The 25667-nt window shown below is 40.4% G+C and overlaps 1 protein-coding gene and 1 pseudogene across 5 annotated transcripts in view; one reads left to right on the plus strand and one right to left on the minus strand.

Moving 5' to 3' along the window:
• Nucleotides 1-11500, plus strand: part of CCDC138 (coiled-coil domain containing 138) — a 128322-nt gene extending 116822 nt beyond the window's left edge. For 4 of the 5 annotated variants that reach the window (XM_055145463.1, XM_055145469.1, XM_055145477.1 and 1 more), the window contains 2 exons: nucleotides 4262-4400; nucleotides 11143-11500. In XM_055145463.1, the coding sequence (XP_055001438.1) occupies nucleotides 4262-4400; nucleotides 11143-11308 (305 nt within the window). In that variant the 3' untranslated portion in view covers nucleotides 11309-11500. Of the gene's footprint in view, nucleotides 1-4261; nucleotides 4401-11142 lie in introns of those variants that run through there. The other variant, XM_055145491.1, reaches the window with a different exon arrangement.
• Nucleotides 11501-16667: 5167 nt separating this feature from the next.
• LOC129402070 (1-acyl-sn-glycerol-3-phosphate acyltransferase alpha-like) overlaps nucleotides 16668-25667 on the minus strand; it is a 30505-nt pseudogene continuing 21505 nt past the window's right edge.

Genomic DNA, 25667 nt, shown 5'->3' on the forward strand with positions numbered 1-25667 from the left:
TTATTTTCCTTAGCCAAAGAATTTTTATGAGTCATTCAGATTAGTAGCACTGAAAGCCTGACAGAGTTCTTGAAGATGGTGCCATTGCTGAGTTTTTAAAAATTTTTAATTTTAATTTTTTAATTGAATCACCATAAGTTATAGTTACAAAGCTTTCATGATTGAGCTTCAATCATATGATGATTGAAAATCCATCACTCCACCCCACCCCAGCCCCTGTCTCCACCCACTTTCTTTCTTACTCTCTCTCTACTTTTGGGCATTATCACCTCCCTACTCAGACCTGACTAGCAATATCCTTGTACCTCCTGGTGATATAACTTACAGTCTGGTCCTTGGGGTTAGCCCCAAAACACGAACTTCTCTAGAAGGGACAGGGTGGGAATGAGGAAAGAATAAAAGTGGGGATGGGGGGAGGTGGTGAAACGCATTTAGGAAGGACATTTTTCCTTTTCCTAAGCCTAAAAGTTAGGCACAGGATACCAAGAAGCAATAAGACCAGAATGGCATAAAAAAGTATCAGCAACCAATAACACTAACAGCAGCACTAACAATAATGTGACTTTATCCTCTCTCTAAATTTTCACTAATGTGACATATTTCCTAGATGTCTTCTCAGTTGTCTGGATATGCTATATAACTTGTACTCATATAGTCTGTCTCCTTAAGTTTTCTTTGTTCTCATAATTCTGACAGACTTACTCATATACTAACCCTATTATCTCAGAGGGCATGAGTTCCTTAGATGTATCTCCATTTAAATGAGAGCACATAAATATATTTCTATTGTTGCTGCTAACTTAACTTTTATTGAGGTATTGGGGCAAGGAGGTATTCCAGCTGTATATATTGCCACACATTTTAATTCTGTATGTACTATTTTATAGTCTCTGATTTTTTATTTTGGTATGACAACTTATGTGAACATAGAAGTGCAGGTATTTGTTTTTCAAAATAGTGTTTTTGTGGCACTGGAGAGATAGTACAGTGGGTAAGGCTATCCTGAGTTCCATCTCCAGCACCACACATGGTTCCTGAGCTCCTCAGGAGAGATCCCTAAGTGTAGAGCTAGGAATAAGCTCTGAGCACAGCTGGGTATGGCCTAAAAACAAAGAAAAAAATGTGTAATTTGGGGGCTATTCAGGTAGAAGTCAGGAAGTGGACTTGCTGAGTTATATAGAGTCTAAATTCTTAGTATTTTGAGCTGTCTCCATAATGTTTCCATGTAGGCAAATCCAAATGACATTCACACTAACAGTGGAGGATTCCTTCTCTCACATTCGACCAGTACTGTTTGTTTCCTTTTTGTTTTATTTTATTTTATTAAAGCACCATGTTTTTATGGTATAGATCTTCCACCTCTTTTGTTAAGTTGATTCCTATGTACTTGATACTCTTGAACACTATTTTGAATGGGAATGACTATTTGATCTCTTTCTCATATGACTCATTATTTGTATATAAGAATGCAATTCATTTTTGTGTATTGACTTTGTAGCCACTTTGCTATATTGGTTTCTTGTTTCTATAAGTTTTTCTATGGACTATTTTGGGTCTGTATAATACCATCTCATCTGTAAATGAGATAATTTGACTTCTTCTTTTCCAATTTTGACCCCTCTGATTTCCTTTTCTTGACTAGCTGTTGCTAGGACTTTTCATACAATGTTGAGTAAGAGAAAAGATAGTAGATATCCTGATCTCATTTCAGTTTTTCACCATTAAGAATAATATTTGCTGTGGGCTTGTTATAAATGGCCCTTACTATCTTGCGGAGAAGGTTCTTTCCACTTCTATTTTGTTGAGGCATTTTTAAAAAAAAATAGTAAATGGATGTTGAATTTTGTCAGAAACTTTCTTATCACCAATTGACATGATCATATGATTTTTATCTTTCAGTAATGTGGTGTATTATATTAATTGATTTTCATATGTTTAACCATCCTTTTATCCTTTGGTTAAATCCCACCTGATCATGGTATATGGTTTTTTTTGATATGCTGTTGGATTCAGTTTGCTAAGATTTTGTTGAGGATTTTGACATCTATGTTCATCAAGGAGATAGATTGGTCTGAATTCTTTTTTAGAAATGTCTCTACTTTGGATCAGCACTGGTTGTTTATATTCTACTCTTTTTATGTGTTCCAGTCTCACTGGTGTGTTGATAAATCTCATTGTTGATTCTATTTGCATTTCTCTGATGATGAGTGATGAAAAGCATATTTTCATATAACTGTTGGCTGTCTGAAGAAATATAAGCTCAGCTCCTTTCCCCATATATTATTGGGATTTTTTTGTTACTGAGTTTTGCAAGTGTTCCATATACCTTGGATGTCAGTCCTTTGTCAGGTGTATGGTGAATAAATATTTTCTTCCAGTTTTTACAGTGTCTTTTTATTCTAGTCAGTGTTTCTTTTTTGCAGTGCAGAAACATCTTAATTTGATGCCCCCCCTTTTTTGTTTTTTTTTTCTGTATGCTTTGTCAATGGCATTGAGTCGCTGAGGATGCCTCTAGAGTCAATATCATTTAAGGTGTGCCTATTTTTCCCTTGATGCAATTTATGGATTTAGGTCTACTATCAAGGTCATTGAACCATTTTGAATTCACTTTTGTGTGTGGGTTGAGAAAGAGACCAAGTTAATGTGTGTGTGTGTGTGTGTGTGTGTGTGTCTGTCTGTCTGTCTGTCTGTCTGTCTGTCTGTTTCTCTATTTGCCTGCCTGTTTGTCTGTCTGTGGCTGACCAGTTTTTCACAGTACCATTTATTGAGGAGGCTTTCTTTGCTCCATTTCAAACACCTAATTCCTTTGTTGAACAATAATTATCCATATACTTAAAGTTTTGTCTCTGAGTTCTCAGTTCTTTTCAATTGGTCTGAGAGTCTGTATTCCAGCACCATACAGTCTTCAGTACTAGAGCTTCAGAGTGTAAACTTGGGGAAAGAAAAACCACTCCATATTCTTTTTTCCAAGAATTGTTTTGGCTATTATGGGAGTTTTATTACTCCATATAAATTTTAATAGCATTTGGCCCATATCCTTAAATAATGCCATGTCAATTTTTATGGGAACTGCTTTGAATATAGAGCTTTGGTAGGATAATCGTTGTAACAGTGTTAATTAATCCTTTCAATTCGTGAGTAGTGGGAATGTTTCATTTTTTTCTAGTTATGTTCAGTTTCTTCTTAAAGTGATTTATAATTTTCTTTGTTTAAGTCTTTCACATCCCTTGTTAAGTTGATTTTCAGGTACTTGAATTTTGGAGGCATAATGTTTTTAGGTTTGTTTTTTTTTGTTAGCTTGTTTAGTATATATTTCACATGAGTAAAATCATTTTGTATTTTTCCTTCACTGACAATATGCTTAACATAGTCACCTCAAGTTCTGTACCTTTAATAGCAAAAGGCAAAATTTAAAATAAACCCAAATCAGTATTTTAAAAGAACTAAGTAGTATATTCCACAACTTCTTTATCAGACATCTATTGATAGTATTTGGATTTCTGTGACTTGGTTATTGTTAGTGTAATTTTGTATTGTCAATGTAGTGAACACAGGGGAACGTGTATCTGTTTTAACTGATGTTTTATGTTCTTAGAATAAATACCTAGAAATAGAATCACCGGCTCTTATGATGTTTCCATTTTTAAGGCTTTTTAAGGAATCCACATACCGTTTTTCTAAGAGACTGTACTTTGGAATAGTGTTTTCTCCAAACCCTTGTTAATACATGTAAAAAACATCTGCCAGGGACTGCCGGGGTGGGAGCCCTAGCGGCTCTCCCCATCGGCCATGCCCAGGTTAGGCGGTGGTGGTGGGGGTCGGCTCTGGGCCACTCACCTAGCCTGGGCGGCCCAGGCCATAGGGCAGACAAGAGGAAACAAGGGCCAAGCTGGTTGATTGATCAGATGCCGTTTATTCCATTCTCTCCATGCGCCTGTTCCAGTCTCTCTGAGCTCCCCATTCTAGTCTCACACTGCCCCTCATTCCTCGATCCCAGCTTTCTGGATTCTGCCCCTGTCTCATTAGTCTCTCCACCCCTACTTGTCTCTCTCCACCTCCACCTGCTGTGCTATGGCTCCAGCCCCATGCCAGTAAATTTTTTAAGTGAAAATATTTTGTCTCAAAATATTTTAAGTATGAAAAGAATGAAAATCCAAATCAGTATTTGTTGTTTTCCCACATAGCATCAGTTTTATTTTGTTGTAAATTTCCTTTTTTAGCCTTGTCCTGAAGAGTAAAACACTGCTGATTTATTTTGCAGAGTCTTTGCAGCCTTTCCTAGAAGCCTGTAGCACCACTTTATTTTTTCGTACCTGTTCCGTGTTGCTTCGAACTCCTAAGCTTGATCTTCAAATACTAGAAAAGCTCAGTATCATTCTACAGAAACTTTCCAAAATCAAGTAAGAATTTATTTATATTATTTAATTAATTAATTAATTAAAATTTGCTTTTTGGGTCACACCCATCAATGCTCAGGGGTTACTCCTGGCTCTGCACTCAGGAATTACCCCTGGCGGTGCTCAGGGGACCACATGGGATGCTGGGAATCAAACTTGGGTTGGCCATGTGCAAGGCAAATGCCCTACCTGCTGTGCTATTGCTCCAATCCCTATTTGTATTATTTTAAATTAATTTTTATTTCATAGCATTAAAGTTTTTTTCAATCTTGTAGTGTCTTCTGTTGCAGCAATTGTATTTCATCTGTTTACCTAGTCTAGTCAGTATATTTACATTTTTATAGGAAGCTTATTTTGATCACAAGCTTTTTGTATTCTGTACCAGTTCAGTTTTGATTATGAAATAAAAACTGACAAAAAACATGTAGAAAATTTGAATTCATAAATTTTAACGATATGTAAAACTACTTAAGTGATAGATTGGAAGTAGAGTTTTATCATATTTAATTTTTTTTATTTAATTAAAGAACAGTGATTTACAAAGTTATTAATAGTTAGATTTTTATATTTTTTATTTTATAAAGTAATCACAACATTTGATTATACTTAATATTCAGACACCAATCCAACCACCATATACCTTCCCACCAACATATTTCGGGTGTTTCCATCCCTGACCCAACCCCTGCCCCAAAGCAGAACCAAAATAATATAATACTTCCCTCTGAGGTTGGTTGCCTCCTACTTTGGATCCCATCAAAAGTGGTGCAGTACTCTTGGAGTATGGGTAGGGTGTGTCCTATGAAGTGTCCTATGAAGCATTCATGGCCATGGTCCAGAAGAGGTTCACTTGTGAATGAGGCTCAATCGGAGCGTGTGGAGAGAGGCTGGGAGCAGGGCAGTGGTTGAGTTGTGGAGGTTTTAGGCTTCCGAGGTTGGGTCCCTTGGGACGGGGAGGGGTCTCACCCATCCCCCTCTAAGCAGCCTGGCACTGTTTATAGTGAGTATCTCACTATAGTGAGAGAAGGATATGCCATCTGGATAGTGGCTGATGATGATAACTGGTGCCAGCCAGAGGCGGTTTTTGGACATGACTGCTGAGTTGCTGGAGAGGTTGATTTTTTTTTCTTTTTAATGTAGAAGTACTGCTGTTTATTTAGCCACGGAAGCTGGCATGAACTCCTCATCACTTCATTAAATTTTTAAAAAATTGGGTCTGGAGTGATAGCACAGCAGATAGGGCGTTTGCCTTGCATGCAGCCGACCCGGGTTCAATTCCCAGCATTTCATATAGTTCCCCAAGCACCACCAGGAGTAATTCCTGAGTATAGAGCCAGTGCATTGCTGGGTGTGACCCAAAAAGCATAAAAAAAAATTAATTGAATATCTGTGAGATAGACCCTCACAAAGCTGTTCATGATTTGGTTTCAGTAATACAATGACTGAATCCAACACCTATCCCTCCACCAGTATACATTTCCCACCACCAATGTCTCCCGTTTCCCTCTCATCATTCCCAAATATAGCCCACCCAGCTGCCTCTGTGGCAGGCACTTTTCTTCTCTCTCTCCTCTCTCTCTCTCTCTCTCTCTCTCTCTCTCTCTCTCTCTCTCCCCCCCCCCCTTTTGTGCTTATAGTTTGCAATACAGATATTTAGAGTGCATCCTGTTTGTTCAGGGCAGTCAGGTTTTTATTTATTTATCTTTGGTAATCAGTGACCATTTATTCAAGTCTCATAGCATTAGTTATAGAGAAATCATGAAGGGTTGGGGGTATCAATTACACATAGGTGTGGTTGAATATTATCATAAGCAATCAACACGTAAAAAGGTTTTAGGTGATTAGCTCAAGGACAGACTCTCATCTGGGTGCTAGAAAGATTTTTAAAATCTAGATTGTGCCACTGTTTAATTTGTTCCTTAAAAACCTAACCTTGGGGAGATTTTGCTTTTTTAGTTTTTTAAAAATTTGATTTTATGTTTACAAAGTTGGTCACAATAATTGATTGCATTTAATACTCAAACACCAGTCCCACCACCATTACACCTTCCCACTACCATATTTTGAATGTTTCTATCCTGAATCCCAAACCTGCCCCCAAAGCAGAACTGAAATAATTTATTTTGTATTGCTTGTTATGAATAATCTGCTAAAAATGATCCAAAAAAGGTTTCCCTGAATGAAACATCCTGGTACGGGTTTGAAGGCATCTCTGTGGTTTATCGTTCTATGCTCTCTTTCGAGAGATTTATTATTGAGTCTCTGGATCTTGTCCATTGTTGATATTTATATGGCCACAGGGGTAGTTTGTGGGTGTGACTGCCAAGTTGCTGGAAGAGTGACATGGAGGGAGGTCACCCATTCCCGATTCCATTGAGCCTTGAGTTTTCAGCCATAAGTCTCTTGGGGAGATTTTGAATTACTGTTTAAATTTCTTTTCTCACAATTGATCTAGGATCTTTGTATTTCTCTCTCTCTCTCGCTCTCTCTCTCTCTCTCTCTCGGATCTTTGTATTTTTGAGGCATATGTTATTACTCCTCTCCTTTCATTTCTGATCCAATTTTTTAGTTTCTTGTCTGTTTTTCCTTGCGAGTCAATCAAGCCATGGACTTATTGTTTTTGTTTATGCTTTAAAAAAAACCAGGTCTGGGTTTTATTGATCCTTTGTATTTTCTTGGTTACTATACCATTGACTTTTGCTTCAGTTTTTTTTATTTTCTCTAATTTTATTTCCTTCTTTATACTTTGGGATTAATTTATAGTTCCTTTTCTAGTTTCTCAGCCTGTGAGGTTAGATCATATATTTGAGCTCTTTCTTGTTTCCTGGTATAAGCAAACTCAAGGCAAAAATTCAGAATTATTGTTGGTACTGCAACAGTGCTCAGGGGCTACTTCTGTGGTAAAAGGCACTCGGCAGCCTGGAGAGAAGCGGGCAGGCAGAGGGCCTCTGAGTTTCTCTAGTCAAAGGCTTTGTCCAGGAGTACAGAGGGAAGGAGAGGGGAGTAGTAGATGCTTCCAGCTTCTACACACCGAGAGAAGGCTGTTTTTCGTATGTAATAGGAATCTCCACCTGAGGGAAACGCTGGCATGCAGTTCCTGGTCAGGACCCTCGATCTGGGCACTATTGAGTATTTTTATCAGGATGGTAAGGTTGGAGTAGCTTTTTAACTGGGTGGCAGCTTTAGATGTGGACGTGACTTCTGAGGCTTCCAGAAGTACAGAGAGGTGGGAAGAGGTAACCCATCCCAGCTCCAAGAAAACCTGGAGGTTTCAGTTTCAAAACCTGCATACCTGAATTTTCAGCAGATTGTACTTTGGTTAGGTCTGTTCTGAGTTAGTGGAATCAGGCTGGGGGCATGGAGGTGATTTTGGATTGTGGAATCAAATGGTAGCTGGGGACTCTGATGGGGTGGGCACGAGGTTGACCCCACCCCCTCTTACTTACCCGTGTCTGTTCAGCCTTGTATGGGTCCAAGATTAACTGCAGCTTTTGATTTCTTTCGAAAATTATTTATGGGTCTCTGAAGCAAGGCTGGTTAAAGAGCTTACATGGCATTGTAGTTGGTTTGTGGGGGTGGCTGCCAGTGCTTCCAGGAGTATTGGGAAGTGTGTGTGGGGGGTGGGGAAGTAGCTCATCCCCAGTCCCAAGGAAGTCTGGAGATTTCAGTCATAAAACCTGCATTAGCTGAATTTTCAACAGGTTAATCTTGGTGAGGTCCGTCCTGAGACAGTGGAGTCCTGCTGAGGGTGTGCCATCGATTTTGGGTTGTGGGAGCAAGTGGCTGGGGGCTCTGCTTAGGCAGGCACCAGGCTGACCCACCCCACTCCGATTTATCTCAATCTGCTAAGCCTTGCATGGGTCCAAGATTAATTGTGGCTTTTGATCTCTTTCCAGATTTCTTTATGGGTCTCTGAAGCAAGGCTTAAAAAATGGGCTTGTGTAGCTGAGCCGGAGGTGGTTTGTGGGCATGGCTCCCACATACCTAACTTTCGGCTGTTTAATTTTTGGGGAAACTTGGTTCCAAGTTGTTGGGGTCTGGCCAGAGGTACAGTGGCAATTTTGGGGTATTGGGAAGCCCAAAGCTGCCATCAGGCTGTGATGCACTTGCCCTGCCGGTCCAGGTTGACCTGCTGGTGGCACCGTGCCCCTGATAGTTGTTTTTTGTTGTTGTTGTTTTGTTTTGTTTTGTTTTGTTTGCTTTGTGGGTCACACCTGGAAATGCTCAGGGGTTACTTCTGGCTCTGCAACTCAGGAATTACTCCTGGCGGTGCTCGGGGAACCATATGGGATGCTGGGAATCGAACCCGGGTCGGCCGCGTGCAAGGCAAACGCCCTACCCACTATACTATTGCTCCAGCCCCGATAGTTGGGTTTTAGGCATACAGTATTTCAACATCAGTCCCATCTCCAGTGTCAAACTTCCCTACACCAGTGTTCCATGCTCAACTCCCTCGCCTTGTCCCTTGCTTCTTTGACAGGCACACTTCAAACTCTTATGGTTATAGTTTAGATCTCATGTTTTCTGTTGTGGAGTCTGTGCTTTGGATATATAGCTTCATCGCTCTTCCACATTACAAGCATAAGTGAAGCACCTGACCCCTGAAGTTCCTTCTCCTGGTTTCTTTTCTTTGTCCTTCTCATATTCTGAGACTAAGGTTGATCTAGGTATTCCTCCTTTACTTCATTACTTTTCCTCATCCAGTTATTCTATATGCCACAAATAAATAAGATCACCCTGTTTGTCCTTTCTCTGGCTTGCTTAGAGATGCAATATACTCAGATATATTTATGCAATATACTTAGAGATGCAATATATACTCAGCGCAGTATCTTTTAGTTCCAACAAGGTTGCAACAAATCACATAATTTCATCTTTCCTTGCAGCTTCTTAGTATCAATAATTTCTTTCAGGGTTGGAGTGATAGCACAGCGGGTAGGGCGTTTGCCTTGCATGCAGCCGACCCGGGTTCGATTCCCAGCATCCCATATGGTCCCCTGAGCACCGCCAGGGGTAATTCCTGAGTGCAGGGCCAGGAGTGACCCCTGTGCATCGCTGGGTGTGACCCAAAAAGCAAAAAAAACCAAATAATTTCTTTCTTTCTTTTTAACAGAGCTATTAGTAAGTTTCAGGTATACAGTGTCCTAACACCAACCCCACGACCAGTGTCAGCTTCCATCCACCAGTGCCCTCAGGTTCCCCCGTCCCTCAGCCTCCCTCCTTAACAGGCACATTTGCACCTTTATTGTTGTAGTCAGGCTTATTTGCAGCCAGTCACTGTAGTTCAGGCCCCCATAGTTACAGTAGAGTTGTGTATCTGTGGTTTAAACAGATACACATTCTCACCTTTACATCAGCAGTGTGCCCATGTTGCCCGTGTTACCTCTTGACCACCTCTTCTTACAGTCCCTCTTCATTTTTCTTCTTCCTTGGCATTTTGTTTGTTTTTTGAAGGTCATACCTGGCTGAGCTCAAGGTTTACTCCTGACTCTGCACTGAGGAATCACTCTTGTCATGCTCGGGATCATACAGGGTGCTAAGGAGTGAACCCTCCAGCGCCTTGCCCACTTTGTTAGCTCTCCAGCCTCATCTTCCCTAGCCTTTTAAGTTCTGTAATCTAGGACCAAGGGCTTGCCTACCTTTGGTACCTTCAATTCCCTTCCCGTATTATTCTATATGCCACAAATAAGTGAAGACACGGATATGTTTTTTTCTCAGACTTATTTCATTTAACATGCTATTCCACAGTTGTGTGTCTCATTGGTTTATTTGTTGTTTTTGACAGATTATATTATGATTGCCTTACTTTGTAATTAGTAAATAATGCCTATTGTCATTTACCTGTGATGCCATAAAGCTGAAATAATATTCTTTAGCTCTTGATTCATGAATTTTTTAAGTAGTCCCAAACACAAGTATAATTTTAGGCCAGACTGTTTTAATTATTTGTGGTATATTCTTTAGCTTATGTTTACTTTACACTTAGTTCTTTATCTTGTTCTTTATCAACAACTAGAACAAAACTTGAACTAGAGTAATTCACGTTTTTTTTATTCCCAATGGTAGCTTTTCTTTTTCCAGTGGTAGTGACCATCTGAGTCTCATTCTGTAGCCTCCCATTTACATATTTCCACCTGTTGCTTCTTGAAATATTTGGGGGACTTTCAGAGGACATAGACCCTTGGTTGAGAAGCACTGACAAATAGTTCAAATTATTTGAGTACAAATAGTTGATGCTTAATCTTAGTGTAAAAATTTTAAAACATAAAGATGTAAATCCTTTTATTTTAAATTAGTGCTTGTATAAGATTATTTAATATTTTTCTAGAATATGTGTAGACAAGAAAAAAAGAAATACATTATTAGATATAATTCTGGGTGGGTATTTTTGTTTGTGCTGAGCCAAGAGTAAGCCCTGAGCACAGACTGGTGTGGCCCCTGACCTCTACCCCCCCCTGCCAAAATAAAGTATTTGACTATAGTCATGAAGGAAAAAGTCTGCAGCTCAGTAGTAATGAGAAAGATGTAAATTTCAGTAATTGAAAACTTTGTCTCTTTTTTACTTGGATATATTTCCATTTAAGATCTATCTTACAAAATCTCTTTTGTCTTTTATTTTTCTTTATTTACCCAGCTCTCTCACTATTTTCAAAATCAGATAACATTCTTCCACCTTTACACATAAATTTCCTCAGTTTCATTGTCAAGTGTGTGTTATTTAATGGATATGCTCATTCTCTTATAGGAGTAATAAGAAGCTCTTTGAACTGTTTACTATTCATCTGATACTTCAAGAAATACAAAGGACAACACATCCTGAGCATGCCTTTCTCTGTATTAACCTAAACTCAACGCTGTTTAATTTGGGTTTAACAAAATGTAATTCTCTAACTTCCGATCCATGTCATTAGACTGGCTGTTTATTATTACTATTATCATTCTTATATTGTTATATACCATATTTGTAAGGTTGTAAATCACCAAATTAACTAAAAGTCTACCAAGTAAAGTTATCAGTAGCATTATTTATCATGAAAAAAGTAGAATTTTTAAATTTTTTAAGTGAAATTTGTAGGAACTATGATATTTTTTAAATATTTCAGTTTAACAAATTAATACTAACCAATGTACAAAATGGAATTTCTAGGATTAATGTTGCTGAAGTTAGTATCTGTAAAAGCTTTAGGCAAATTTTTTAAATTATGTAATTATTTGGAATAAAATTGGTACTTATATGGGTTCAGGGTTAGATCATGTTGTCATTGTGTTTTCTTAATTAGAATCTCTTCTTTTGGCATCAAAAGTACGTAACTACTATCTTCATATTGTAAGTTATGTTATATTTACATAGCCTCAATATAAATAAACTAGTAAAAGCCAGAGATCTTAATGAGGTAGAAATTTGGGTTTCAGACAGAATCTTGAGAAACAAAGTATCATTGTCCATTATCCTCAAAAAATTTATGCTATCAAAATATAATTTAATTTTTAGGATCTGAACTCTCTCTTATATAAGAAAGTATGCTACTCGTAAAGCAGAACAAGAGCCATAATGAAAATAAAAATGAGGCAATGGGAACATGGCAATTAAAACTTACCAGAACTTACAAATGCAAAAACAGGCATGCACATCAGAAATAGAGGACCATCCTTGATACTTCAGAAAATAGACTGTTGTGAGAACAAAGAAGCAGCTAGCTTCCTGAGAACATATCATCTGTTTTGTTCTTGCACTCACCGTCACTTACGTGTTTTGAGAAGGAATGTTGATGGAGTAGGGACTAATGACTATTCGCCTACTATGGTTGGGGTGTCCAGGCCTCTCTAGCGAGAGTTCCACATACGAAGCTAATTTCTGGATCTTATGGGATATGGTGGGAGAGATTACCTAGTGACTGTGTTAGCCACGTGGAAAACCATGCCCACCGGTGTTCTACTTGTAAGGTTCCAATTATCAGCACCTTGCAGTTTCTACCTCTAGTTTGAAACCACCACCAGCTTTGGGCCCTCTTCTGAACAGCAACTCTCGGTCCTAGACTACGCATGCTCCTCCCGAACATACCATTTCTAGAGATAAAATCTGTGAAAGAGTGAATGGCAACTGTACATGTCATGACCCCTAGTCAGTGGTTGATCTCCTGCGTTTACATGTGTAAGGCTCTGGGTTCAATCCCATTAGAACAGTGAAGATAACAATAGCAAAAACAGAGTCGAAGGCAAATGGTTGGCACTTCAACATAAGCTGACAGAGAATGGAACAGTAAAAACAAATGTTGAATAAAGATTTTGGGCATTGGGCTGAAGATATAATACAGGAGGTAAGACTTGCATCCAGACACTTTGGCTGACCCTGGCTCAGTCCCTAGTTCAAGCCCCAGCACTAATTATGGTTCACAGAGCACTTCCTGAGCACCACAAGGGGTCACTCCTGAGCACAGAGGCAGGCATAGCTTCTGAGCACCACTGAGTGTGCCCCCCATCCAAAAAAGATTCTGTTTGCTGAAGATTTGTGTGCAGTGGTTTAAATATCTTATTGTATTCCAGAAAAAAAAAATCTATGGGAAAAGGATTCTATAATTTGATGCATTCTGTAATTTGATGCAAATTAAACTAAGGTATAGGTTTTAAATTATAAGGATAAAGGATCAGTCAAAAGCCAGTAATTATAAGAGGTGAAAACCTAATCAATGAGAGTTGGTAAGGAAGCATATATTTAAGTTCTAAATAGCACCATTTTAAGAATTACACTCAATGAAGATACCTTTCCTAGATGCAGACATTCCCAGATTCATAGGTGTTCTGCTATTCTACATCTCTAGCCATGTCTCTCCTGTTGACTTGGTGCCCTCCTACTTAAGTTCTTTTAACTAAAATTAAAGGTCAGATGAACCTTATTTTAGTAACTAAATTAAACTTGGTTAACTTATTCTAACTAACCTACTTAGGATCTGTGTATTCAAAAAGTGAGTAAGAGGCTGGTGCTCTCTCTTGGTTATTGTGTTCTTGGCCAGGAGCTCTTTCCTCACCCCAGCCTGCAGCCAGTGGAAGCATGAAGGAGGGAACAGGGCCAGGCTGATTGGTGATCATTCGCCCTTTATTCCAATCTCTGTTCTATGGCTTATTCCATTCTCCCCATGTGCCTGTTCCAGTCTTACTGCACGCCCCATTCCAGTCCCCCACTACCCCTCATTCCCATCTCCTCCTGTCCTTCATGCATGTCTTCCCCCGCCACACACAAGTTTTAGTCTAGAGCCCAACTTCCAAGGGGTGAGGATAGCCACTATCCTTAGGTCAGATAGCACAATCAACATGTAAAGCCCTTCCCTTCCTTTGGGAAGGTCTTCTAAGACAAAGATCTCCTGCTAGTAGATCTCCTCAAGGGCAGAATTTTATCTAAGGACATACTTCTTTCCTTAGTCCATAAACAACCTGTAGCACTGTAGCACTGTCATCTCATTGTTCCATCAATTTGCTCAAGTGAGCACCAGTATCGTCTCCATTGTGGGACTTGTTACTGTTTTTGGCATATTGAATATGCCACGGGTAGCTTTCCAGGCTCTGCCGTGCGGGTGGGATACTCTTGGTAGCTTGCCAGTTCGATTCCTCTGTCCCTCTCAGCGAGCTTGGCAAGCCACCAAGAGTATAAATAGTCTGCTTCTTAATAATCTTTCTAGTCATTTTGTATGAACACACTAAGCTACTTTTAATTTGGCTAATTTTCCAGTAGTCATTTCTCTAATGAAGTGATCTTCAGCCTTGCTAGGGGCTTTCAAAGTAATTAAGATAGGTAGGGCCAAAACTGAAAAGGAAAGGCCAGGGCACACCTACAGCATTAACACAAAAGATGCACAAAACAATACATCGGATTCTGTGAGAGCCTTTGCTGGAAGCATTCACTGGGATTCCAGAGAAGCTTACTGCTGTGGAAGACAGCTTGAGTACGAAACTGAAGAATTCTTTCCCAGTGCAGGGCAGGGGTGAGGCAGTTGCTGGAGGAGTACGGACAGCAAGCCAATGTTGGATTTAAAAATCCATCCTAATGTGTGATGCTGCACCCTTTAGAAGCAGGCTGCATAGTAGAGTCAATAGTTTGAAAAATCCTGCTAAGGAGAGAACAGTCTCACAGGCTTGCATGGACTTATAAGGGCCTCAGCACACACAGCTCTGCAGAGTGAGTTCGGTGCATTTCCAGAGCGTTAAGGCTGTTACTTATCTACTTCATGGCCCCCATGACCACAGCTGCACTAATATTCCCTTGATTTTTATACTAACTCATTATGTGTAGTGTACATGACTAGAGGGTGGAGGGGTAGAGACAGTTTGCAAAAAGCCAAGGAGTTTTTTGTTTTGGGCTGTTGAGTCTAATTCATTACCTGGACAAGCCATTGTTTCTCTCTTCATTCTTTGCAACTGACTCCACTGGACAGAAGTCAGGTGCCAGTCAAATTGGCTTCACTGTGAATATCTACCACAGAAGGATGCCAAGTGCACGGGTTTGACAGAAGTTCTGTGTGCCTGCTCCCTCCATGTGATAAGGAGATGGAGCTTGCTCAAGCAAAGCTGAAACTTTTACCCCGGCTGCAGCTGGGAGCACCTATCTGGCCAGTGAGACCTTGGGATCTAGCCACTGTCATTCAGATGCATTCCTCTCAGAACCACAGGCCAAGCTTGATCTTCCCAGCACACACACAGACTCAGCATTACTCCTAATAATTCATTATTACTCACATAACATAAATGTTAATTACAAAAAGCAAACACAAAACTTGATGATGGGCCAGAGAGATAGTACAGGGATTCAGGGCCCTATAGGTAGTCACTGTGGTTCAAATTCCCAGTCACCACCTGGGTCACTCCTGAACACACACCCAGAAATAGCCCTTGAGCACCACTAGGTGAAGCCCAAGCCTGCTTATCCCTTGCAAAAACTGAGGAATGCATTTGTTTCACTGGGTGGGGACAAAAGCCCAGGAAAGGCTTTAGGAAGACCAGGACTTCTAATACTATGTTGAGCAGGAGTTGAGAGAGGACAGTCTTGCCCTAGGCCTGGCCTCAGGGAATTTAGAAGGCACTAGGACTTCTAGACTGCCCAGGAAAGACTTCAAAGCAGCAATGCTATTTAGAAACAGTGAATGAAAGAAATCAATCGAAGAGCCCACCAATAAGCTTGCAGAGTTAGAACACAGCAGACAAATGAAAAAAGCAAGGATGGCTATACTTGAATAAGAGCAAATATTACCAGACTATAAAAAGTAATTAGATAGTGATGGACATTATGTGCTGGCTAAGGGAGCAATAGATCAAGAGGACTTAATTTTTTCTTTTTTTTCAACACTTAAAACCATGTCCCACTCTCTCCTTTTGGTCCCAGCTTACCTTTTTGGCTGTGGACCCTGATCTGGGATGGCAGGCAGGGAGTGGTTAATCCCACAAGAAAATGAAAACTGACTCTGGAAGCCTCAATAGAAAGAAAAATAAATTAAGAGCCCTCTTGTCCTTTTTAGGCAGGGTTCATTCCTTTTCCCAACTCACCAGGAGAAAGTGAGAGCAGTATCTGATGTCTGCCCCTTCCCCTGATACCTGTTAAGAATGGCAGGGCAAGGCTGCAGAGGGCTGGGTAAGCCACAGGGACAGGAAGAAGCTGAAATGTGGAACCAAAACTGGCAATCCTTGGCACAGGCAGGGATGGGATCTCCGTCAATGGGAAGTTTCAGAGGAAGAAGGCGCTGAGAAATAGTCCCAAGATGATCCTGGGAAGAGCCTTCTATAGGCATCAACTTCCAGTCAGTTTGAGGAGACTTCACAAATGGATGAGTCCATGGACTCCATGGACTTGGAGAGGTGGTGGGACACTGTTCCATTGAATGGATGAGTCCACTGCCAATATGAGATGGGGGGAAAGATCTCAAAGGAAGTGGTCCACTGAGGACACGCTGGACTGCTCCTGCTTGGTGAGCAACTGGAGATAGAGGGTGAGGCAATTGTTCAATAGACAAAATGGCACGGAGGTGGGTGTGGGTCAGTGATACTGCACTGAGGCAAGAGAGTTGCGGGAGAGCTGGGAAGGGCCACGGAGCAGTACTGTATCCACACTCACTTCAGAAGTTGGAGATTCCAAAGGGAACAAGTAGGGAGATGGGGAATAAGGAGGAGGACTCAGCCCTGCTGCAGGAAAAGGACTGGGAGGAGACAGGAGGAGGGGGTAGATGAGAGCAAAGCTCAAAGCTGGCCCTTGCTCACCGCACCCCCCCAGATCATCATTCGACAAGATCACACAGAAAACAGTGAGCTTGGAGTGTTAGGCTCTGATGGCCACGTCTGGGATATAGCCTGAAGTCCATTCTGCGGGCACTGGAGGCAGTGCTGGCTCTTGGCGTGAACCTGCAGTGAACCAGCACTCTTTCTCACAGGAGAAGTCGATAGGAGGATATGCTGAATAGGCAGTGGGGCCCCGGAGGTGGAAGCCCCTGCAAGGGGGAAGGTGCCATGTTTGAAGGGCAGCCTGGAGCCATAGTGGTTTCTCGTGACCTCAGAAATCCCTGAGTGGTATGTCCTGGATAAGCAAAGTCTGGGTGACCTCAGACCTCAGGCATCCCTGATCCACTTCCGGTCAATAAAGATGAAATCTACCAGCCACAGGGCAGTCCAACAGAGCTGGCCCACAGTAGCTCATGCTTGGCTCTGGAAACACAGGGCCCATTGGCAGAGCCTCCATGATTCCAGGCAGATGGAGGGAGTGCTGGTGGTTGTTGACAACACAGAGCTGTGGGGAAGGGAAGTGATGAACGCTTCATACTTCCACTCAGATCCCATACACGTGACCGACATGAAACAACACCAGGTGCAGGATCTTCGTGTTCTTGATGTTGCACAGACAGCACACACAGTGATGGTAAGCACAAGCAGGAAGAGGATCCAGCCAGGTAGAAGACTTTTGAAGAAGTACTTGGCACTGGAACCACAGGGCAGGAGCTGGGTAGGCAGAGCAGCACCCTCATGCTCCTGACCATACTCCGTTTGGCCTACCTGGACCAGACTCTTCGGCCATAGCAAAGGAACTCGACCGCCAGGAGAACTTACCCCTTATGAACTATGTATCAAATGAAGGGCAACAAGATTCGTAAAGCAACAACTAACAGACCCGAGAAGATTTCACACTGGTAAGAATGGCATATATCAAAGTCTTGAGATGGCCAGTGTTGGCAAGGATTGTTATTGGGAATAGCACCTCCTTCAACCTGTATGAAAAACAATATAGAAACTTCTCCAAAGAGTGAGGATGGAACTCCTCTATAATTCAGCAATACCACTTCTTGGCATCTACTCCCCAAACATAAAAATCGTAATTTTAAAAGATATAAGCGCACCTATGTTCATTTTATATGACTCACACCATTTACAAAAGTTAATTCAGAGTGAACTAAAAGCCCCAAGATTAGACTAGAACACTAATATGCAACATCCAGGGTGTGGAAACAACCCAAATGCCTAACTATTATTGATTTGATTAAGAAGTTATATTGTATATATATTATAAATGTTATATATCGTATATAAAATATATATCAAGAAGTTTTGCATATATATATTCTCACACACATACATATGATGGAATAATATGCAAACACTATTCAATTGTAAGAAAGAAAGAAATCATATCCTACAGCCTCTACCACGTAAATGGCCAGTTTCACAGCTTCACAACTAATCTTGGAAGAGATGCCAAGCTGATGAAATCCATGGTCACCAGTCTTTAGGCTGAAATCTCTGGCGCCTTGGAGTTGGGGTGGACAGCCTCTCCCCACTGACCCCCCGCACTGCTGGAAGCCTCAGAATGCACACCCACATCCGATAGCCTCTGACATGAAAACATCATGTTCATGTCCCAACTTCACACTTTTATGACTGTGTAAACACAAAAAAGAAAAGATGATGATCCTGGGGCCGGAGATATAGCACAGCGGGTAGGACGTTTGCCTTGCACGCGGCTGACCCAGGTTCGATCCCCGGCATCTCATATGGTCCCCCAAGCACTTCCAGGAGTAATTCCTGAGTGCAAAGCCAAGAATAACCCCTGAGCATTGCTGGGTGTGACCCAAAAAGCAAACAACAACAACAAAAAGATGATGATCCTTCGGTGGCTGCTGCTGCTGCTGGACACCTATGTGTGTTCGGTAGCCCTGAGCCGCTCTAGCCCTGAGCCGCTCCCCCCCTCCCCAGGGCCCGCCAACAGAGACACAGAGGGATGGGGAGATGGGGAGGCCGGGGACCACAGTCAGATGGTGAAAATGGCCCGTTTAATGCAGAGTTGCTAACATACTTATAGAACATCTGAAAGGGGGTTGAGGTAAGGACCAGTATGATAGTCATTTACATAGATAAACATTTGGTAGAGGGAATTCTTTTAGGGAGATCAACTCAAGGAGACACAGGGGCAACTGTATTGCTTTTATGTTTTCCTCTAATTGTATAAGTTATCGATACTAGCAGTTGTTTGGATAAACACAGTAAGAGTCAAAAATCCCAACACTTAGTTCTCTGGGCTGAGAGCAAAGGAGGCTTTAAACACTTGGTTGTCTGGGCTCTGAGTGCAAGCAAGGCTTTTACCATAAATCCCAGACTAAGTCCTCAGGCCAGTTCAGCTAGTCCTTCCCCAGGGGGTCCTGTCTCTAAAGTTGTAACAGTTTGCATGAAAACCATGCATTTATGCTTGTAAAACAAAACTTTCTGGTAATTCTGAACTTGTATTGATACTGCTTTGTATTTGAAGTGCTGCATATTTGTACTTGCTTTTCTGCTTCCCCTATAGCTTTTTTATATGTTATCATAGAGCAGTGTTCTTTGATTAAACTCAGAAAGACCATTAATGCTATGCTCCTAATATTTGGGATTTGATTAACTCTGAAATATATCTGCTCCTGGGCATAATTGCTTGATCATAACTACTTGACTTAGTCTTCAGTTTCCGTAGTTCCTAACACCCCAAAGGGGAGGTCCCGCCGTGGGACTGGGATAGACCCGGGGTGAGTGGCAAAACTACCTGGCAGTGAAATGGGACATTCTAGAAAGCATATCGGGAAAATAGCATAGAAGCCCATTAATCTTAATAAGTGGAAACAATACAGAAAGCTCAACTAGTAACAAACAGCTTGGTAAATCCTCAGATAATATCTTTAATAACACCATTGTGAGATAAAACAAATTTTACAAACTTTCTTATTGAACTATTTTTTAGCAGTTCCACTTATTATTTTGTTGTAAAAAGCAATATAAAATAAATTATTTTGTGCTTGCTAAGGGGGATGGTTTGAGGGGCCTGAGTGGGAAACTGGGGACAATGGTGGAGGGAAGATTGCACTGGTGGAAAGATTGATGCTGGGACGCTGAATGCCTAAAATTACTCTTATATGAACAACTTTGTAAACCAAGATTTTTAAATAAAATGAGAAAGAAAGCTTAAAAATGACTTCACCCCAAATGTCACTGAGGTTGTGAAAAAGCGGACCTGGTAAGGGTGTGAAAATAGTACAATAATTTTGGAAATATACTGTTGCATATACCTTGACAAATGAGCTGGTTCTACCACTGCTAGGTCCACCTACAGGACTCAGGAGAAATGAAAGGATTTGTTCATTAAAATACTGGTACATAAAGGTGCACATTTTTTTTAATAATTAAAAAAATAGAGACAATCTAATGTTCAATAGGCGGTGTGTTAAACAGTGATATGAATAGATGATAAAATACTAATCAATAACTAAAGAATGCTGTTACACACACCAGTGTAAATAACAATGCAATTACCATCAAAACTATCATGCTAGATAAAAAGCCATATTAGAAACAGTGCATGCGGGGCTGGAGCAATAGCACAGTGGGTAGGGCGCTTGCCTTGCACGCGGCCGACCCGGGTTCGATTTCCAGCATCCCATTTGGTCCCCCGAGCAGTGCCAGGAGTAATTCCTGAGTGCATGAGCCAGGAATAATTCCTGTGCATATCCGGGTGTGACCCAAAAAGAAAAAAAAAACAAAAAAGAAACAGTACATGCTGTACGAGGAATATGATCGACTGGTTCAGCACCTCCATGACTGTGCGAAGAATGCCGAGAGTGGGAAAGCCACAAACAGACGCCTGTCTTCGGAAACTCTCAAGCTCATTCGCCAATGTGGTTTGGCATGAGCCTCAGGCAATCACAAGCTAACGTCCGAGCTAGCAAAGCTGTGCAAAGAAGCGATAAAGGAAGACCTCAAAGAGAGAAGAGCAGCAGTGTTGGCCGATTTGGCAGAAACTGGGAAAAGTATTCTCAATCCTCGCCTTTCTTTCACCAACTACAAGACCAAGATGACTGCCCTCTGACACTCCAGAAGGGCAATGGAGAGGATTATTCACGACTTCATTGTATGACATAAGGCCTAAAGCATAAGCATGATCAGTTGGAGAGAGGAATCACAAAGGGGAATGTGGAGACCGTTGAAATGGGGATATATTTCTTTTCTTGATTATGATAATAACTTCAGTCAATATGTATCAAACTAGGTAGGAGGGAAACAGGAGATATTGGAGTGAAGTAGACATTGGTGGGCTATCATGCTAGATAAAAAGCCATATTAGAAACGGGGCTGGAGCAATAGCACAGTGGGTAGGGCGTTGCTCCAGCCCCGTTGGAGCAACGGGCTTGGTGTTGGAAAATTTACCCACAAAACTTAATGAATAACTTTGTAACTGTACTTAATGGTTATTCCATTAAAAAAAACTTTAAAAAGGTGAAAAAAACACAAATCATGCAATCTCTTGATATATGGATAGAACTAGAAGGTTTTATGCTGAGTTTATTTGGTTAGAAGAAAAGAGGTATAAAATGATCTCTTTTCTTTTTTTAAAAAAAATATTTTATTAGTGAATCACCATGAGGTACAGTTACAGACTTACAGACTTTCATGCTTGTGTTTCAGTCATACAATGGTCGAGTGATCTCTTTCCTATGTAGGATACAAAGATCTCTTTCCTATGTAGCACTTTAGCACTGTAGCACTCTCCCATTGTTGGTCATCGATTTGCTTGAGCGGCCATCATTCTCCATTGTGAGACTTGTTACTGTTTTTGGTATATCTAATACGATACGGGTAGCTTGCCAGGCTCTGCCATGTGGGCGGGATACTCTCGGTAGCTTGCCGGGAGCAAAAAATGGCCAAAGGCATCAGAAGTTGACTCACAGAACTGAGTTTATGGGGATGGGAGAGGAAAGTTTCAATAGGAATGGACTTTGGGATTTTGGTGGAGATAAGATCTGTTTTGGGGTGATTTTGGAATGACGTCTGCACTAAACTGTCATTAACATTATAAACCACAGTATCTCAATATAGAAAAAGAAAAATTAGCAACTTTTAAAGTTAATTTTTGCTTTTTTGGGTCACACCTGGTGATGCACAGAAGTTACTCCTGGCTTTGCACTCAGGAATTACTCCTGGCAGTGCTCAGGGGACCATATGGGATGCTGGGAATTGAACCCGGGTCGGCCATGTGCAAGGCAAACGCCCTACCCGCTGTGCTGTCTCTCCAGCCCCTAAAGTTAATAAAAATTTTAAATGGGAGTCTTTATCAACCAGAGACAGCATCAATATGGAAACAAGCCTTAAAAGGGGAACATTACATATTTCCCACTGCACACAAAACACTCTCCATGACACATCACATGCTGGGCACAATGCAAATACCCATAAAGTCATAAAAAAGAAAAAATATCTAGTATCCTTTCAGACAACAATGCCATGACAGTAGAAAGAAATTCCCTTAAAAAAAGGCACTAAAAGCTCAAGAATTTAGAAAATGAACTATTAATCACTGGGTTGAGGAAATAAAAAAATTAAAATATTTCTTGAAAAAAAGTAGGAGACAAAAACTATCAACCAGTGGGACTGTAGTTTGATGAATACTAAAAATGAATACTAAAAATGCAATTCTTAGAAATTTAGGTTTACATCAGAAAATTTAAAAAATGTCAAATAACCTCACAGCTTGAGATTCTACAAAAATAACAACAAATAAAGCAGAGGAAGAAGTAAAGTAAGTAGAAGGAAGAAAGAAAACAATAAAAAAAAAAAAACAAACAATGATATGGCTGGAGCGATAGCACAGCGGTTGGGCTTTCGCCTTTCACGCGGCCGACCCGAGTTTGATTCCTCCACCCCTCTCGGAGAGCCCGGCAAGCTACCCAGAGTATCGAGCCCTTGTGGAAGAGTCTGGCAAGCTACCTGTGCGTATTGAATATGCCAAAAACAGTAATATTAAGTCTCTCAATGAGAGACATTACTGGTGCCCGCTCGAACAAATAGATGAGCAACGGGATGACAGAAGGATAAGTATATAAGAAGTATAGAATCAAGAAAATAAAACAAAGGGCTAATGAAAACAGGATCAGACTATTGAAAAGGATAAAAATATTTGTAAACCATTATACTCACAAGGAAGAAACAAAATCATAGATCAGAGAGGAAAGTGAAAAATTACAACAAAAACAGAAGACCATAGGTCTATAAAGATCCTTATGCCACTAAGCCAGAGAACCTATGCGCAATGGATGCATTTTTAGAATTATAAACCTCCTAAGACTAAATCAGGAAGAGTAGAAAAGCTGATAGACCAATTACAATTGAAATGTAATTCAAAAAACTTCCCCCAAATAAAAGTCCAGGTCTGGACAAATTCCCTAGTGAGTTCTACCAAACTTTCTTTCTTTTTTTTTTTTTTAATTAGTTTATTTTTAATGAGAGAGTCATCGTGAGGGTACAGTTACAGATCCATACATCTTTATGCTCATGCTTCCCCCATACAAAGTTCAATAACCCATCCCTTCACCAGTGCCCATTCTCCACCACCCGTAAACCCAACATCCCTCCCCCCCTCCCCAGGCCCGTCTCCCCCCACCCCACCCTGCCACTATGGCAGGGAATTCCCTTTTGTTCTCTCTCTCTGATTAGGTGTTGTGGTTTGCAATAGAGGTGTTGAGTGGCCATTGTGTTCAGTCTCTAGTCTGTATTCTGCCCGCCTCACATGACCTCCAACCACATTTTACTTGGTGGTCCCTTCCCTGAGTTACCCAGAGTGAGAGACCAGCCTCCAAGCCATGGAAACAATCTCCTGGTACTTATTTCTACTATTCTTGTGCGTTAGTCTTATAGTCTGTTATTCTATATTCCACAGATGAGTGCAATCTTTCTATGTCTGTCTCTCTCTTTCTGACTCATTTCACTTAGCATGATACTTTTCATGTTGATCCACTTATATGCAAACGTCATGACCTCATTTTTTCTAACAGCTGCATAGTATTCCATTGTATAGATGTACCAGAGTTTCTTCAACCAGTCATCTGTTCTAGGGCACTCGGGTTTTTTCCAGATTCTGGCTATTGTAAACAGTGCTGCGTCTACCAAACTTTCAAAGACTTTGCAATACTCTTCAGAAATATATTAAAAATATATTAAACTCTTCCAAAATGTATTTAAAAAAAATTCTTCCAACAGTATCTCTGAAGCCAACATTAACTTAATACCAAAAGATGGCTGCTATTCCCATAAAAAGAAAATTACAGACCAATATTTTTCATGAATATAGATGTGAAGATTCGCAGCAAAATCTTAGCAAATGAAATAAAAATATCATATACCATTATTAGATGGAATTCATTCCAAATATGCAAGAATTATTTAATATTTTAATATATTACACTAATTAATTTGCATATAAACAAAAGGAAAAATTTGTGGTGATTATCAGGGCCCAGAGAGGTAGTATAGGAGTTAAGGTGCTAGTTTTGCATGTGGCTGACTTTAGTTTGGTTCCTGGCACCAAATGTGGCACTTGAACACCACCAGGAGTAATCTCTAAGCACAGAGCCCTGAGTGCAGCTGGATATGGCCCCATAAACAGAATTTATATGGTTAAATAAACAAAAATTATATGGTCATATTCATATAGAAAATGCTTTAGACAAGACACAACATTCATTCATGAAAACACTCAACAAAGTAGGGCTAGAAGAAAGGAAGGTACTTCAAGAAACTAATGACCTTATACAAAAAAACCACCTCTAACACCACTGTTAGTGTTGAAACCGATATCCTTCTCTCCTAAGATCTGCTGCAATGTAAGAATGCGAGCTTCCTCTAGTGTTAGCATAGTATTGAAAATCCTTACCGTAGCAATAAGTCATGTAAAGAAATCAAAGACATCCAAAATTAGAAGTCAAACTATCACTATTTGGGGTTTCATGATAATATATATATAGGAGACCATAGAGAATCCACTAAACTTTTTAAAGAAGCAGTAAACTAGTAGCCAGCTATAAAGCCAATACACAGAAATCAGTTGCGTTTCTGTGTGCAAAGAGCAAACAAGAAGAGGAAGAGACAATTTTGAAAAGCCCATTCAAAGTAGTGTGCAGGGACTGGTAATGCTGCTCATTTGCCTTGCATGTGTGAGAACTTAGGTTGGATTTCCAGCACTATATTGTCACCTGAGTACATAGGGTTCAGCAGGATGTTAATGGTATAAATGTAAAAGTCACTATTAAAAGTAATAGAAAACAGAAGGAAGTGGAAAAATATTCCATGTTCATTAACCTGGAGGACTCAACATATTAAAAATGCCCATTTATCCTAAACGTTATTTAGAGTCATGCAATCTATATCAAAGTTCTAATTTGTGTAGAGTCATGTACTCCCCAAATAGCCAAAATCATTCTGACTAAAATGGTGGTAGACATTGCAGTCCTTATTTTTAAACTATACTGTAAAAGTATAATAATCAAAACAATGGGCACTGTATAGAAACTGCAGATCACTGGTATAGAATTGAGGCCCCAGAAGTAAATCCTTAGATGTATGGTCAATTATTTAATAACAATTTAAATGCATAAATGGAGAAAGCAAAGCCTTTGAATAAGTGGTGTTAGAAAAATTGGATAGTTACATGAAAGAAAATCAAATTTGACCCCTATTCCACCACATGCAAAAGTTAATTAAAAATGCATTAAAGACTGCAACGAGCAGGCTGCCAATTACAACCACACTGGGAATTGTGGAAATGCTGACTTTTCTCCCATCATGCTGCTCTCCACTCACGAGGCCCAGGATCTGTCCTGTCTGACTCCAAATTTTTCTTTCAACTGAAAAGTGTGGGGGAAATTGGGATGTAGTAGTCTTAATTCTCAAGTGATATAATCCAGAAATCTCAATTTAATAGAGTAACTAGTTGGAAATCCCCTTGCCATA

Source organism: Sorex araneus, chromosome 1 (assembly GCF_027595985.1).
Source record: "Sorex araneus isolate mSorAra2 chromosome 1, mSorAra2.pri, whole genome shotgun sequence".
Lineage (NCBI taxonomy): Eukaryota > Metazoa > Chordata > Mammalia > Eulipotyphla > Soricidae > Sorex > Sorex araneus.